The sequence below is a fragment of the Sminthopsis crassicaudata genome, chromosome 1, assembly GCF_048593235.1.
Source record: "Sminthopsis crassicaudata isolate SCR6 chromosome 1, ASM4859323v1, whole genome shotgun sequence".
Taxonomy (NCBI): Eukaryota; Metazoa; Chordata; class Mammalia; order Dasyuromorphia; family Dasyuridae; genus Sminthopsis; species Sminthopsis crassicaudata.
In genome coordinates this window covers 469039143-469057335 of record NC_133617.1, presented here as the reverse complement: position 1 = coordinate 469057335, position 18193 = coordinate 469039143, and the positions used below count along the sequence as shown (strand labels likewise).

The following is an 18193-nucleotide window of genomic DNA, read 5'->3' as shown; positions in this document are numbered from 1 at the left end:
ATTATTTGTTGTAGGATTAAATCAATGCTAAATTAGATTTAATCAATCTCCTCAATTCCACTCAGTACCTTGTTTCAAGTTTTGGCCCATAATATCTCCTTGTAAGAGCAAATCAATTGTTTCTATTCATTCCAGTGACTTAGCACCTTGTAAAAATCCTAACAGTACTATACTAGGAAAAGTACATTAAAAATTCAAAGCCTTTACCAGAAATAAAAGGAATACAATGATGACTCTTCACCATTATCACTGAACAATCTTCCAAGCCTTTGCAAAGTGCTATGATAAAACTGCTTTTAAAACCACATTTTATATTTGTGGCAGCCTTCTTTGTAGTGGCCAGAAACTGGAAACTGAGTGGATGCCCATCAATTGGAGAATGGCTGAATAAGTTGTGGCACATGAATATTATGGAATATTATTGTTCTGTAAAAAATGACCAACAGGATGATTTCAGAAAGGCCTGGACTTACATGAACTGATGCTAAGTGAAATGAGCAGGACTAGGAGATCCTTATATACTTCAACAACAATACTATATGATGATCAATTCTGATGGACGTGGCTCTCTTCAACAATGAGATGAACCAAATCAGTTCCAATTGTTCAATAATGAAGAGAACCAGCTATACCCAGCGAAAGAACTATGGGAAATGAGTGTGAAACACAACATAGCATTTCCACTCCTGTTTTTGTCTGTTTGCATTTTTGATTTTCTTCTCAGGTTATTTTTACCTTATTTTTAAATCCCATTTTTCTTGTGTAGCAAAATAACTGTATGGATGTGTATATGTGTATATATATATACACATATATAAATATATACATATATATATATGGTATTCAACATATACTTTAACATATTTAGCATGTATGGATCTACCTGCCATCTAGGGGAGGGGGTGGAGGGAAGAAGGGGAAAAGTTGGAACAGAAGGTTTTGCAAGGGTCAATGCTGAAAAATTGCCCATGCATATATCTTGTAAATAAAAAGTCATTTAAAAAAAAAACCATTTTATATACAGACTGATGAGGAGAGAATGTACCAGGAAAGTACTCTGCCCAATAACTAAAAGATAAAGTTTATCTTCCAACAGTCTGACATTCAAGTCATTTGAGTTCTAAAACCATTCGTCTAACAATGTCTCCAACAGCTTCTTTACATAAATTTTCTAGATAAATTGGTCTGCTGATTGAGTCCCTCCCAGATCCCACTGTGTTTGTGTGATTCTGTTCATATCACTTTTCTTTCTTGCTAGTAAGTTTGCTGTTGGAACCACCCACCCTCCCACCTTTTTCATTTCTCTAAATCCTCTTCCTTCCAAGGCTTGCCTATGGTGCCACTTGTTCAGTGAAACTTTCCTGACTACTGTCACTAGGCAATCTTTCTCCAAATTCCATGTAGTTTAGTGGAGATTGGTTTAGGACAACCAGGCAATCTTCATTACAATCCCACTTCTGATAGAAATCAACCATGTGTCTATAAGCCATTTCACTTATCTGCACCTCAGATTCCTCTGTAAAACAGGGATACTTTTGCACACACAAGTCACTTCACTTGACCAAGGTACAGATTCTACTTTTGTAAAATGGGGATGCTTAATGATACTTGTGCTATCTACTTTAAAAATAGCCTGTCAACATCATGGTGCTATATGACCTGAATCATACTCATTATTTAAACTGTTAGTCATCCTTGTGTCAATTTATGGTTTTTTTTCCCCAAATATACTATAAATTCTTCAAGGTCAGGGAGCAAAGCTCATATTTCTCTGTATCCTTAATATCTTGCAGAATACCTTGAACAAAGGATGTACCCAATAAAATTTCAGTGTGGTATTACAGAAAGAGGGCTATTCATCCTCTCTGAGATAAATGATCTCTGGGAACCATCTTCTTAATCTGTAAGATAAGGGAGTTGGACTAGATGATCTTAAAGGTTTCTTTGTACTATTCTAAGCCTAATCTATGTTACTATGATTTATTGGTTAGGGCTAGAACTAGAATTCCTATCCATTCAATTTTCCCATGACAACTCTGAAGTGTATATGAAAGCATCCTCTAAAAGAAGAGAGGGAAGAAAATTCTTATCAACTGGTTCTGTGGTGACATAGTCAAATTATATATCTATTCATATAGACTTTCTCTATACTGATTTATGTTAAACTAATCTTTCATAATGAACTAGTCTCATGAACATCTGTCAAACTTAGGCAGACTTCTACTGCTCTAAAAAAGATCAGAATAGCAACCAAAATTTACATGGCAAATTGATAGTATTTACTCTTCAATTTGAAAAAATAACCCGGGAGATAGAAAAATATTATTATACTAATTTTAGCACATTCTACATATTTTAATTGATTAAACTATAAATTTAGAGGTACTTTAAATGAAATAAAAATATATTTTGAAAAGATGTATGAATAGCTCTTCAAAATTTATTTTTCATAGAATCACAACTATTTAGCAGGGATCTCTGGAGATCTAGGTGTTATTTATGTAATCTCTATCTATAGAATTTATTTAAAAGTTTTATCATGTGCTTTCTGAGTCACAAGAATTCAACATCAAACCAAATATGGTAATTACACATTAGTCTTACCAGATAGCCTCTCCAGAATGACTGGATGATGAGGGTTGCTTCTTCTTCTGATAGCAGGAGAGAGAGAGGAATTGGGGGCCTAGGACTAAAAAATGAAAATTGTTTCATTCCCATTTGCCCTTCATCCCCTGAAATATCTTTGACAGTATAATTGTCATTCTCAATAAAAGTCCTTATCCATTTTTCACAAACTGCCATTTTTTAATGAAAAGTGGTAAGCTTTTGTCACTACAGTGTGTTTTTAAGAGAATTCATGAAGCTAAAAACCTATTTTCTTATTTTGCTATCTGAGCAAGATTACTGCCATTTACATATATAGATAAAATTCAAGAATCAAATGAAACTTACTTTTCTAGAAGTTTCATTCTAGAAGTATCTTTATTGAAACCAGAAGGACTCCAAATTCACTCTAAAATTCTATTGAAGGAAAATTAATTAAGTAGATAATAGAACTGTCTGTATATAATAGTTTGGATATTTTTTTGATGAAGTGATTTAAATTTTTACATATTTATAAGTTAAGATCCATTTCTACACTTTAATAAGCAATGAAGTATCTCAAATGCTCTGTTAGCTAATAGTGCTAACTCACAAGGGTATTTATCTTAGCTTTTATATTTCTCAGGAGCCATAAAATATTTTAAAATTACAGTTTTCTCCTGGGTTTTGTTATAAAAGACTTACAAAGGCATCTTTCATTGAAATGCTGCTCTATATTTGACTTAATAAAGTATTAAATTAAAATCTGTAACATTAAATTTCATTCAAGAATACAAGAACATATATCCAAAAATGACTGTGACTATTTGATGTAGAGAGAGAGAAAGAAATGATTCCAATTACCAAAAGCAAATTGCATTCAGAAAATACAATTAAACATGGGATCTGCCACAACAGATGCACAAGCAAGTGATTTCAATGCATCCCAGTTATAAGACAGACTTTGACCAAAAACAAAACAAAGACCCTGTTAAGCTGATCAAAGGAATTGTTAACTCCTGGATTATGCACATATTTTGAGCAGGTGATTTTTTTTCCATTTAACTTTGAATTTTTCAAGAATTAAATAATATATAATTTGCATATTCAATTTGGTCCATTATAGAATCACAGAAATCAAAAAAAGTTATCTGGTCCATTTTCAGTAAATGCTCTGTGTGTGTGAGTGTGTCTGTCTTATTAGTACTTGATGTCTATGATTAGTCAAATCATTTTAAAATGAGTGGTGAGGTTTCTGCTACTTCTTTTAGAAAAGTGATGCACATTTAAAATAATCTACTATACTTAATTCTTCCCTCTTCCTTTCTCACTTCTACCCACTTACAAAGATGGCCTACCATATGCAAAGGTCCATTCCACAGACCATTATAGGGGGAGGGAGAAAGGAGAGGCTAGAAAAAGCGCGTGTAAGAAGGTGTAAGAAGTAAAACAGAAGCAAGCTATTAAAAGCTTATTTTCTCAGTTAAATGTTATCATCTACCATGACCACCACTATGCATGTTTTCCTACACTTCTGTGAAGACCCATCATTTGCTGGAAATGAAATAAGCTCTTTCCAAAGTCTAATTTTAGCTAAAGGGAAAAGAAAATTTCCTAGTTTTAGTCTTGCCTTCTCTTCCTTTGTTTTCCCTCATTAAGAATTTTCTTGGTAATATAATCTGGGTAAGCTATACCTAAGAACAGGGCACACTGTAAATTAGTATCTATTGAAAATCATATCTCCTATCCTTAGTTTGAGGCTGCTATTTCATTTTTTTGACATTTTAATTTAATTCCAATTTTAATATAAGTTAATGTAAATTTGTTATCCAAAAACTATAATAATTTAACTTAAAACTCAGATATTTAATTAAATAGAATGGCAGAGTAAATAATAATAAAAATCTTATCATATGCATAGTGGGAGTTTCCTATATAACTACTGAGGAGAATATTCTAGGCTGCTCAACTCATATTCCTAGTGCTGGTCACAGCTGGAACATCTGGCTATCCTAAAGTTGCCATTTCCAGCTTCTCTGCTAAGCTATTGATGTCAGTGGCCAATGATATCTAGTGATACTTATCCCATAGGTTGTTTTCTCACCATTGCCTTCAGCTAGTTCTCCACTAAACCCCACTGCAATTGGTTGCTTCTCCCTAATTGCAGTTCCCTCTTCGTTCCCGAGATAGAATGGACACTCTTTTTGTAAGTCTAGCACACACTTTGGAGACTGTTGCAATTCTTTGGAAATTCACATTATGTTCAGCATTGCAAATGTCCTTTTATGTCAAAAATCAAACAGGATACATTCAGAAAACTGTTTGATTTGGAATCAGGGGACCTCAATTCAAATTCTACCTCTACTTTTGTGTCAAAAATAAAAACAAAAACAAAATTCTTCTATATTCTAAAGTCAGATCTCCCTTTTATGATTTCTCCCTTTTTTGTCATTCTAGTAGATTTGAAAATGGAAGTCTTCCATCACTTTATCTTTTCTCTACAAATCTAGTCAGTCCTCTAGCTTTGTATATTGTGGTGGGAAAATAACTGGATTGGAAATTAAGTTGAAATCTAATTTCTCCCAAACAGTCAGTCATTCAACAAGCATCTGTTAAATGCCTACTATGTGCCAAGCATTGGAGATACAAAGGTAAAAGATAGTCCCTGCTTTCAAGATCACAGTCTAATAGGGGAGACAATATAGAAGATAAATTTACTATATTAATAGTAAATTGTTGGGTAAATCACTTAACCCACCTGAGCATCAAGTTCCTCACCTATTATAAGGAAATCAGACAAGATTTTTGCCAAGGTCCTTTCGACTCTAAATCTATGACCCTGTTGAAAAACAGAAGGCAGAATCTGAAGCCAGCATTTCCCTGGATCCCACATCTAGCTCCTATTCCATTCACCATCCTGACTCTCAAAAAAAAAAATCAAACCCCTAAATGCTATCTATATGAAACCATTCATTTTTAACTCTGCTAATATTTGCTAGTATATAAATGAAGAAAAATTTTTAAGACTGAACAATTAGTTTGACAAAAAGAACTGTTACTACTTTTTTTCCCTGAGACTTCCAGTTTTCTTGTTTAAAATATTTTTGGATATCTGATCATTTACAGAGGGCAAAAGTATTATTGTTTCATGAAATTTAAAAAAGAATAAGAACTTCTAATTCTGCAACCCATAAATTACATTAGCTGAAGGGCTTCCACTAGTAATAAAACACTGAAGTCTTTTGCCTCATAAGATAAAGCAAAATGAAATTTTTAAGAGACTTTTAATTAGTAATGCAAAGTTACCATTGTTGACAACACTGCTTTCATGATTAAATAATGGAGAGCTGTCTAGTTTATGAACTAAGAATAAATATGGTAATGTCAATGTAAATCAAGCAAAATAGAAAGGATTCAATCTTCAGTAAAGTAGTCACTAACAATTACCCATCATTTCAGCAAGCTGGCTTGAAGGAGTAGAAGTCATGCCAGTGCTGGTTTTGTCCTTTGGAATATTTGCAACTGGCTTCAGGTCAAATAAAAATAGAATATGAGCAAAGCAACCCATTGACAGTGAAAAAGATTGGGGGGGGGGCAGAGGACTACGAATATATCACAGTCAAGACAGAAGGCAGCTAACTCTAGATAAAAAATTAAAACTGACAATTCCAAACCAAAAATACTTACATGGTCATACAATTTCACTGCTGAACATGTTTCCACAAAAACTATTTTAGTGGCATTAATCCATTTTTGAACACTTGAATCTTGAAACTATTTCCAAATGTAAATAAAACAGGTACTGACTAGAAAAATCAATAATATCAAAAGGATGGGCTTTGATTTCTGAATGAAACACTATTGAGCTATCTAGTCTTGACAGATTTTTAACTTAATGGTACCTGTGCAAGAGCTAATGCTTAGTAAATGCTGAATCCAATGATCTATAGTATTCAGAGGAAGAATGCCATACCATATATATTGTATTAGAAAAGAATCAGCTTAGATTAAATCTTCTCTGTCTAGCTCTAGGTCAAGTAAAGGATTTCCATTCAAAATCTTAAAGAGAAAAAAAGTAGGGGGAAAACCTTCCAGGATCCTGATTCTATGCAATTTTGTATATAGGTAAGTAGTTGAGATTGTTTCCTTCTAACTTCCAATCAAAACCACAATGAAAATCAATATCTGGGGTGGGGGTGGGGGGAGTTATCTTCTACAACATCCCAAATCAATAATCAACTAAGCTTTTACTTTTTTTTCACAATTATACTACGACTATTTATAATTAAAATTAATAATTTTCATCTTTCATGTATTTTCACAAATAAAAATACTGTATAGCCATTGCACTCACTCATGACTTGTTTTTCAACTTGGTACAGATGAGGAAACCCTCTTAAAAACTCTTAAAAAAAAGAAAACCTCCTTGGACCCTGCCTCAGGGAAGGGACTCCATCCTAAGCACAAACAGTTTTCATCTTTGTTATCTGGCTCAGTCCAGAAACCCATTGAATTCAATTGAAATTCTAACCCTGGCTGAAGCCCAGTCTGGAGCTAACCTGGGACTCTACCCACAAGCCCCTTCAGCTTGCAGGCAAAGCCCTCTATTATAAAAGAGCCAAGCTGAAGTCCTCTCTTTGCAGAGGTCCCAAACAAGCCATCCTTATGCCTGCCATGTCAAAGGATTCCTGCCCCCCCGGAACCACCCTGGCTCTGGTGTCTTCCTCTCTTTACCTAACATCCTTTAACCTTACTTACAAACCCCATAATAAGCCTCTTTTATCAATCTAGATTTTCAAGTCTATAAATTCCTTTACGGAGGACTCTTGCACAGCTACTAGACCTCATTTAACTCTGTAGCCTTATGCTAAATCCAAAGAAAGGGGTTGCAGGGGAGCTCTATTTGACTCCCTGTACCCTGAACTTGCCACTAGACTCAATTAAACCTAATTTCATTTAGGTACCCCTTATTTAGATCTCATCAGTATTTCTGAAGTCTTACATTGTTGTATTGCATTCTCAGCTATATTGATGGGGGTTGAGGTCCCTTTAAGATTAAAGCACCCTTTTGAATATCTGGGCCCAATCCCCACCGGATCTGAGCTGGCTTGGGGTTTTCAGCCCCCACTATCTGCTCAGGTTTCCACATCCCCCCACAAACAGTTTCTTCCTTATCTAAAAAGCCCACCAAGAACTTGGGTCACCACCTACAAGCCCCTTTTAGGTATAAAAGAGCCAAGCTGGAGCTCTCTCTTTGCAGGAGCCCTTCTCCCCCAAAACATAGTATCCAGGTAAGGGCTCCTACCCGCCCAGTGACCACCTTTGGCCCTGGCATCTTTCTGCCTTTGACTTTACTTCCAAATTTCTACAATAAACCTTTTTTAATCAATCTAGGTTTTCAGGCCTGTAAATTCATTTATAGGGGACACTGCGCCTCATAGGACTATCTTTGTGCCGACAAAACGGGGTTCCCCCTTTTCTATCTCTTATCAATATGAACCAAATATTTGTTTTAAGTATAGTAGAGCCTATCAAAATTTGTTTTTCCTCAGTTTTCTAATAATTAATGATTAGGATATTATAACATATATTTTAGTTCCACATTTCCAATACATGCATGGTAGTTACAGCAGTAAGAAGAGAATAGCTATTAGGGATCTTAGTTATGAAGAAAGGATCTTCCCTTTTCCTTTTACTAATCTCTACCCTTGGAGATTGTCAAGTAGTTATTACCCCAGAAGCAAGCTGAATCATTCTCCTAAACAGAGAACACAATACCATTTTAGCAAAACTATAATTGGAAATAGTCTCTGTATCCAGATAATAATGTTTAGTAAATAATCCACTGCACACAGTGTGATCTCTCCACAGCTTTCAGGTTTTGGATAACTTGAGATATAAAAAGACATCTAAGCAGAGCCATTGAGGGGGGCAGAGCAACTGAGGTTTTGATGAATTTAGAAGACATTAGATTTAGAGGATGCTGGCAATACTTGCAATCCTTCAGCCGCCTGATTAGCAAGAAAAATTATTTCAGATAGAAAGTCACTAAGTAGTGGGCTGGAGTGAACTTCTTCCATGCCACATCTTCCTTTCCCCATACTCTCCAGCAAGCTGGCATCCTAAGATTTCCATTTACCTCTTAACCTCCTTTCTCTCAACTGAAGATCCATTCCATGCTGCTTGTCCCAGGTGCAATAATTCTTAGTTATAGCTCAGTATATAAACATTAAAAGATTTCCTTTTTTTGTAACTGAATATTTCCTTTATGGTATTTCCTTTAACATTTGACTTAGAAAAATACTGGTAGGATACTGTTACTATGGCTTCATCTATTTCAATAAAGTAAAAAATTGTAGAGTCTTTTTGAGAAATATTATCCTTTTGTGATATATGTTATGCTCTTTAAAATGCTGAAATATATCATGCTAAAAGGTACATATGAAAACCTGCATAACTTGTGAAGTGTGATTCCCTGAAAACTTTGTTTTCTTTGTTTATGAAGATAGTCTATTGATTCAAAGTAGTGGGATGTGCTTAAAGGTATTAAAAAAATAATAATGGAAACAGTTTTTTGGTGAGCCAACTACATTAGATAATTTAGTTACTAGTTAATTTCCCTTCAATACTCAACCCTTCCTACTTCTCCACTTTTTTTCAGAATACCTATTTATCTCATTGCTGATTTACAATCCTTGACATCATTTCCTGAATTCTCCTAAAGCAAATATTGTTTTCACTTTTATCTTTGTAACACCAGTATCCAGTCCATTATCTATACTTGACCCTGGGGGTATTCAATATATGCTTGTTATATGATTATCTGTGGGGAACTCCACAGCAGGCTGAGTGGAATGAACTACTGAATCAAAAAGTAAGATCACTTAGTAGCTTTAGCAACATACCAAGTTATCTATGGACTATGTGTAGTAGTTCAACCCTTGGGAATTTTCTGGACAGTAATGTGTGACTCACAGTTAATGTATTCAGGAGCTCTAAGGATGAAAAAGTTATTGTTTTATTTATGAATGAGTAGATCAAAGACTCAGTAGACCTTTAAAAAGGACCTTTAAAATTTCTTTCACAGACTCCCTATGGCAAGTAGTGCACTTGGGGTAGTGAAGAAAAGGGACTGCCCTTATTCCTACTCAAGCAAAGACAGAAAGCTGTGGGGACTTGACAAATAACGCTCATGACCTGTCTAAATGATTCTGACTTCTTCTGTATTTGCTCTTTCCTGTACAAGTGACCAAACAGAATCCCAAGTACCTGTGAGTAGTCTTAGAGGCAACCTTGAGAGAGATTTATTGATAGTGGATTCCTAGTTGGTGCTGTCTGCATGTGTGAGTAGTTTCTAACAAATGTAGGAGAAGATGACCACTGGCCAGAGGATGATCCCAACCCTATATCTAGAAATATAGAAAACATAGACTTTGAATGAGTCAATTCAAAGCTAAGGTGAAATATAAGATGCATGTTCAGCAGTCCTTCAAACTTTTTCATATTCTGATGTTTATGTCCAAGAATATGTAATCCTAGTGTTCGTGCTGTTTAAGTCTCTGTCGCACATATGTGAAAGCCTTCTGTATGTAACAAAATGTCATACCTAATTTACCTTATAAAGTGAGTACCTTTTTACTTCCTGACTTGAAGAAACCTTAGACATAAACCAAAACCAAGTTTTAAGAAATTTTTCCCTCATGATGTTAGAGTAGGAGATATATACAGCAAAGACATGTAAGAAGAGTATTCTGACTCTCTGATCCTTCTTTTAGATGGCTCATCTTCCCCCAGGACTGAACCCATAGATAGTTTCCTTAGTATAAAAATAGAGTGCAGTGTTCCAGCCCCTTTGAGCTCATAAGTGGTATTCCTTTCTAAGAAGATTCCCATGTTCTACAATTTTCCCAGTCACTTTTTACTAATTTGGAGGTTTCTAGCATTATTTTAAAACAATTGTTTTAAATATGCTAAAAGGAATCTTCAAGAATAAGCATCCTAAACTGGCTCTTGATGGTGAAAATTCCTGTGATATCTTTAATATATTCTTCAGTTCTATGCAAATACAATTACATAGTTTATCAATCCTTCCTTCTATGAAATGAGTGAACTAGAAACTGTGAGTGTTATATGAAGATCAATTTAAAGAACATTGCAGAGGTAAGATGTGGTACCAGAAGACAGAACTAGGAAATGTGGGTGGAACTTGTAGACAAGAGATTTAGGTTCCATGTAACGAAAAAAGTTTTCAAGAGCCATCATAACTGTCTAGTAGGACTATTGTTCCCTTTTGCTGAAATCATAAAACTGGGTGATTATTTTCAAGGAAGAGGGTTTCTTCTTCAGGTAAATATTGGGCAAGATGTCCTCTGAAATATTTTTGTAACTGAGGTTCTGATCTTTTTCCAATTGATTACATTTGACTTTGTGTGTGAAAAGTGTTTTATAATTGTGTTCATATAATTCCTGACTTTGTCTTGCCAGGTAGACTCCCAAATATTTTATACTACCAACAGTTATTTTAAATGGAATTCCTTTTTATATCTCATGATGCTGGCCTTTGTTGGTAACATATAGAAATGCTAATGATTTATGTGTATTTATTTTGTATCCTGCAACTTTGCTAAAGTTATTAATTGTTTCTAGTAGTTTTTTAGTTGATTCCCTATAGGCTTCTCTAAATATACCATCATATTATGTGCAAAGATAATGTTTCCTCATTTCCTACTCTAATTCCTTTAATTTCTTTTTCTTCTCTTATTGCTAAAGCTAACATTTCCAAAACAAGATTGAATAGTAACAATGATGCTTTATCTGTATTTTGAAAAACAAAAAGCTATTATTTAAAATAAAATAAAAAGTAAGTTTAGTTAAATTTTAGTGTTTTTTAGTTTGATAAATAAAAATAATGGCCATTAAAAGTTATTCCATAAATTTTTGCATTAAAACAATAATAAAATTCCCTGAGGGCACACTCTAACAAAATGAGCTGTGTGTTTCTATGCTGCACATCTGTTTTCATAGGTTCCTTAAGCTAGAAACATTAACAAAAGAAAGTACGCTATAAAGACTATAAGGTGAGACCACTCACATTGAGCTTCTCATGTGAGCGAGAATGGAGAGGAACTCTGCATTTCAGTATATTCTAATTCTCAAAATGATTTTTTTCTTTTGTTTCAACTCAATATTCTAACCCCTACATCTATGCGTTCCCATAAACTCTCTCCCACCCCTGTAATATGCTTCCTTCTAATCATGGTCTTTCTTATCTTTCTTTCATGTTCTCTGCTAGTACCACTTTTTTCTGAAGCTTTTCCAGACTCCCCTATTTCTTAATGCTCTCTTCTTCATTAAATTACTTCATATATTATGCTTATCTGTATATATGTTACAACTTTTCAGAAGAATATGAGCTACTATGCAGTGGGAATGGCCTCATTTGTGTCATGCCCAGTGACAGTTCACAGAAGGCATTTACTAAATGTTTGTTGAACTGAATTTTTAAAAGGATGTTCATATTAAGACATCAAACATTCAGTCTCCTGAGTCATTCTAAATTCTAAAAAATATAGAGAGATATCTGCATATACACAACACAACAACTAGACCAATGTTCTGATTTTTTTCATCAACATTACATGACATTTTTATGTCTTACTCCAAAACTGTTTAATTATGGATTTTAGAGGAAAGAACATCTTTAATATATACAGTTTCATTTGAGGTACTAGAAGCTCAAAATATTTTCCTGCTGTTATAAAACTGAACACAAGGATGTTTTCATTGTAATGGGTTTGCCCCAATGTACAAAGTGTTGTTTTAATTTTTGTCCCTGTATTTTAGTTTTTTTAAAAATGCCTTGGAGTGATGTGAAAGTCCTGTATTACAGGTTTTTGTCTTACAGCAAAGGATTTGGCTGGAAATCCATTTCACCAAAGGCAATCTTTTCTTTTTTTCTTCTAAAACCCAGTTTTTGTTTCATTGAAGTTCTTACTTTTAACAATGTCTTTCATGAATCTTATCCCTTGGGATGTGAGATTAGAAAGCCCAGAAGTAGACCTATGAACTTTGTGCCTGTTTTTCTGCAAGTGAATCTGAACAAATCTTAAGTCAATTGTTTTTGATCCATAAGAAAAACCAAATTTTACTCTCAGCCTAAAAATTATAGGCAATGATTTCAAAACTTCTAACTAGTTGGTCCCATCTGGAGCACAAAATGGGCTTGGAACTGTGTTGCGCAATTAGGAACATAGAATATAAAAGCGATGAAGTAATTCTCTAGCTATAAGAAATACCATTCAATTCATGACTATATAGAAGACATAGAATGGAGGCATCAGAATATACCTTTAGAGGGAAATAAGTAAACAACTAAGGAAAAATGCATTTCTTCATTTTATAGCTGAAGGAGTGGAAGGCTCAGTATGGTTTACTCAATTCAGTGGCTCCCTAAAGAACTCTATACATTTCTTACTAAAACAAACCTGCCTCCAAAGATAAAGTAGCTATTTGAGGAATACTATCAATATGTTCTCTTCCTAGAGGAAAAACTCTATTTCTTTTGCTTAATGCTTTTTTTTTTTTTAACATGATAAGTTATAATCTCCAAATCTATTGTCCAAGAGGCATCTACAACTCAACACATACAAAACATAAAGCTTAGTCCTCCTCCTCCTAATTTGTCTATATTTGTGTGAGACCATCAAAATCTTTTCACTTAGCTAACTATGCAAGCTCAGAGCCATCCTTGGCTCTTCACTTCCCCAGCCATTTCATCCACTCAGTTATTATACCACTTCATTATATTATACCAGACTTATACCACCATAATCTCACATCCCTTCCCTTTCCTCTACTAACAAACATAACTGCCACCCTGGTTTAGGCCCTAATCACTTCTTCCCTATCTCTTATCTGTCTCCTCTCTGAATCATTCCCCAAATAGCTGGCAAAGTGATATTCTTTTAAAAATAATTTTTAAAATATTTTGGTATTCTGTACTTAACAAATACTAATTAAAATGAGTATTTCCTCATATAAAGAACAACAGAAGGATTGTATAAGAAACTGTGAATCTCTATTAAAAAGAGCTTGTCTCTTTTTAAAAACACTTGATAAAATTCTGCATGTTAGATTTAAAGCTATTCTGCTTGCTTATGCTCCTCTCCAAACCTCCTCCTGTTCTCTTGCTTTTTAAATGCCTCACTGCTATCACTCTTTTTCCTCCTCCTAAAACTTTCCTTCAACATTAAAAAGAAAATAAAAGCCCTTTCTTGTGTCCAATAAATATAGTTAAATTGAGCAATGTGTAGATCACATCTAAAAATGTATAATTTATTCTGAATCTTATGTCCATCACCTCTGCCAAGAGGTGGGTAATGTGCTTTGTTTTTGGTTCTCTGGAGATGTGGCGACTCATTACATTATTTTTCTTTCCAATACAGTAACCACTCTTCTGGTTCTGATCAATTTGCTCTCTACCTTTACATATAAGTCTTCCTTTGTTTTTTGATCCATCCCATCTCATTTCTTATGGTGCAATAATACTCTGAAACATTGATTCTCCATAATTTGTTCAGCTATTCCCCAATTGATGAGAACCTAATTATTTTCTAGTTCTTTGCTACAATAAAAAATGTTGCCATAAACAACATATTTTGCATATGAGTCCTTATTTTTTTAATTATATGCCTAGGAGTGTTATCATTAGGTCAAAAATAAACATAATTTGATGACTTCTTGAGCACAATTTCAATTAGTTTTCCAGAATATCTGGATCATTTCACAACTCCACCAATTAGGTATGGGTATATTTGCATTCTTTTATCACCTCCAACAATTCTCATTTCTTTCTTTTGTAACCAAAACGTGTACTAGTAAAACATAGGTCTGCCCATGTCATGATCCTACTCAAGAAACTCCAATGAGATTTCTTCTTGCTCTGGCACAAAATGTTAACTCTTCTCAGGCTTTTAAAATCCTTTGGAATCTGGCTCCAGAAGTACTGACACCTGACCTACATTCTAGCCAACCTGGCATACCATTTCTCATGCCTGGAATGCTCTCCCTCCTTCTCTCTGACTACTAATTTCCCTGACTTTCTTTAAGCCTCAACTAAAATCTCACCTTCTATGGGAAGTCTTTCCTAATTCTTAATTCTAATGTCTCCCTTCTCTTAATTATTTTCTATTTATCCTAAAAATAACTTGTTTGCAAACATTATTTGCTTGATGTCTTTCCCACTAGACTGTGAGTTTTCTAGCCTAGGGATTGTCTTTTGCCACATTTTGTATCCACACAGCCTGCAACAAAGTAGGTGCTTAATAAATGCTTATTGACTGATATACTGTCTGAGCACTGGACTGAACGAAGGTATAATCCTAGTTATGTAACCGACTCAGAGTATGTCCTTGGAAAATCCCTTTGTTCCTGTCTATAAAATAATATAAGGTCCATGAGGGTAGAGACTCTCATTTTTGTATCTCCATCACTAGCAATGTAATAACATACATTATTAGCATGTAGTAGCATTACTACTACACAGTAAGCCCTCTTCTCTCTCAACAATCTCTCTTAGTGACTTCAACAGCATCTACGACCTTAATTATATCATTCCTCTCTGCTCCTAGCACTTTCTCTGGATATCCCTCACACCTGATGGCCTTCCTTATTTCTCCCTCCTGGCTTCTCTGACTTTCTTCAAGTTCCAGATAATATTGCACATTCTATAGGAGGCCTTTCTTATTTGTTAATTTTAGTGCCTTTTCTCGATTAATTATTCTTTTTTATCTTGTTTGTATATATTTGCTTACTGTCTCATCCACTGGATTGTGAGCTCCTCAAGGACAAGTTTTTTGCCTTTCTTTTGTATCCTCAATAGTGGTATAGTGCCTGGTATACAGAAGACACTTAATAAATACTAACTGACAAGGAGAAATGTGCTTATATTTTACTAAAATAAACTTAGAGAGGCAAAGAAACAAATGCAATTGATTTGGGACCTAGTTGAATTTTTGCAGCTAGTTCACCTAAATTAAAGAGTTAGCTTTAGTACCACTTTACAATTAAGCATAAGTTACTCAAAAAGGTATGTGAAAGTACTTACTGAATCTTTAGCCAATCTTCCACAAATGGAATTGAAAAGAATTTTGTGAAGGGCTCATCTGTCCTCTTTGGATTCTGGCTGATCATTATGTTATAATATTTGGTTGAAATGAAAAAACAAACAAACAAGTATTCACCTTAATTGTTACACTTTACATTACAAATGAACATTGTTGAAATATTATTAGGATGTTGAATATTTAAAAAGATAAAGAACTTACTTGTATAACCACTCAGTCAGAAAATCACAGGCAATAAATTTTGTTTTTTTCCGCTGAAGAAAGAAGAGAGTTTCATATTAGGTACTTATGTGATTGATTACGTGTCTATATAGTGCAAAGGAAGAAAGGCTAATTGATTGCTTTTGTTAGATAAAATATGCATGAGTTTCTATTTTAGTTTTGTAAGTACTAGTCAGCAGGACAGCTTAAATGAAGTATAATATGTTCAAGACTTAAAGAGTTTAAGTAAAAACATTTCCTGAACAGAACTGGTATTTTTTTTTTTAATTCAGACTATGAAGCTTTATACTGAGCAACCATGCTCAATTCCTTTTTTCCCCAAAAAAAGCCCTTAAAAAAGCAAACCAGGGCCTTCTAACCAACATATTAGTAATTCAACTAAATTCCACAAACATTTTTTTATCTGTTGATTTTTTCAGTAATCGAGTATTTATTTGTTCTCCCACATTCTCCACATGGAGAAAAAAAAGAGAAAAATAAAACCCTTTTAACAAATATGCATGGTCAAGTCAAACAAATTCTCATGGTAGACATGTCCAAAAAATGTATGTGTTATTTTGCAACATGAGTTCATTGTCTTTCTGTCAGGAGGCAGGTAAAAATCTTTATCATCCTTTCTCCTCTAGAATCACAGTTTATTGCTTTGATCAGAGTTTTCAGGTCTTTTAAAAATGATATGTTTTTACAAAGTTGTTATCATACACAAAGTGCTCTTTTTTCACTTTACATCAGTGTTCATGCAAGTCTTCTCTATAACCTTATCTTTCATTATTCTTATAGAACAACAGTATTTTATTACATTAACAAATTTGTTCAGACATTCCTCAAATAATGGGAACTCTCTTAGTTTCCCTTTCTTTCCCTTTACAAAAACTACTTTTTCTAAATGTTTTTATACATAATAGACATTTCTTCTTTTCTTGATCTCTTTGGGAATAGGCTTTTTAGTGGTATGCCACTCATAATAATCCTACCATCCTCCTTCAATATATTTTATGAATAACTTTTCTAAGCATTTTAAGCCATTGTTGCTGTTGACTGAAATTTCTTCTCATCTGGCAAGGAGATGAACTCTTTGCTGCCAGAAACAGAGGATTTCTGGATTTATTTGGATTTCTCATTCTATTACTTTACATTGGTTAAAACTTTGTAAGAAATAATGATAAAGTCAATTTTTGTTTATTTTTTGTCTCTTTTCACAGGGTAAGTTGAAGATATTTTGCAATTGTTTATGTTGCCTGCTTCTCATCTTTAACCTTCTAACTTGATATTGATTTTGTCTTCCTTTGCAAATGGTTGATTTTGATGTGATTCTTATATTAGAAACTAAAAATTCTTACATATAGGAAGATGCCAGCATAACATAGTAGAGAGAATACTGAATCTGGAGTGCTGGAATTGAGAGTCAGAAAAACTAGTTTTAAATTCCAGCTCTGCTGCTTAGTAATTGTGTAACTTGGGCAACTTATTTTACCTCTCTGAATCTCGGTTTCCTTATCTATAAGTGAGAGAGTTGAACTAGATGACCTCTAAAGTCTCTTCTAGCTACAAAACTCTGATCTTATTTTTTATTTTTAGTAACATTTTATTTTTCCCAATTATGTGTAGAAACAATTTTTAACATTTGAATTCAAAATTCTCTCTCTCACCCTTCCTTGAGAGTTAAGAAATGTGATACAACTTATACATATGCAATCATGTTTTCCTAGTTCTGCTCACTTCACTTTGCTTCAGTTCATGTAAGTCTTTCCAGGCTTTTGTGAAATCATTGTCCTTGTCATTTGTTACAAAACAATAACATTCCCATTGCAATCATATAAGCCATTCCCCAATTGATAGGCATCTCCTCAATTTCCATTCTTTGCCTCCACAAAAAGAGCCACTATAAATATTTTTTGTATAAATAGGTTATTTCTCTTTTTACAAATCTCTTTGGGATATACAGACCTCATAATGGTATTGCTGGGTCAAAGAGTATGCATAGTTTTATAGCCTGTTGGCCATAGCTGGAAACTGCTCTACAAAACGGTAATCTAATGATTTTATATCAAATAAATGGAATTGCCCAAAATGATCAAGAGAACATCAATTTATAGAAAAAAATGCTCTTTCTTGCATCAAATGTATCCTTAAAAATATAAGATGGTTATTGCTAGACTTTCACAAATGATTTTTTATAGTCAATCATGGAATGGACAAAATATAAAACACTACAAACACCATTGCAGTTGTTTTCTATTATGTGGTTTTTTTTTTTAGTTTTT

At 33.9% G+C, this 18193-nt stretch overlaps 1 protein-coding gene across 2 annotated transcripts in view; it reads right to left on the bottom strand.

Moving 5' to 3' along the window:
• IQCK (IQ motif containing K) overlaps positions 1-18193 on the bottom strand; it is a 134954-nt gene that overhangs the window by 62221 nt on the left and 54540 nt on the right. Inside the window, exons 5-7 of one of the 2 annotated variants that reach the window (XM_074280936.1) lie at positions 15909-15961; positions 15689-15766; positions 2605-2689 (exon numbers count right to left, since the gene is read on the bottom strand). In XM_074280936.1, coding sequence (XP_074137037.1) covers positions 2605-2689; positions 15689-15766; positions 15909-15961 — 216 coding nt within the window. The remainder of the gene's footprint in view (positions 1-2604; positions 2690-15688; positions 15767-15908; positions 15962-18193) is intronic. The other variant, XM_074280937.1, reaches the window with a different exon arrangement.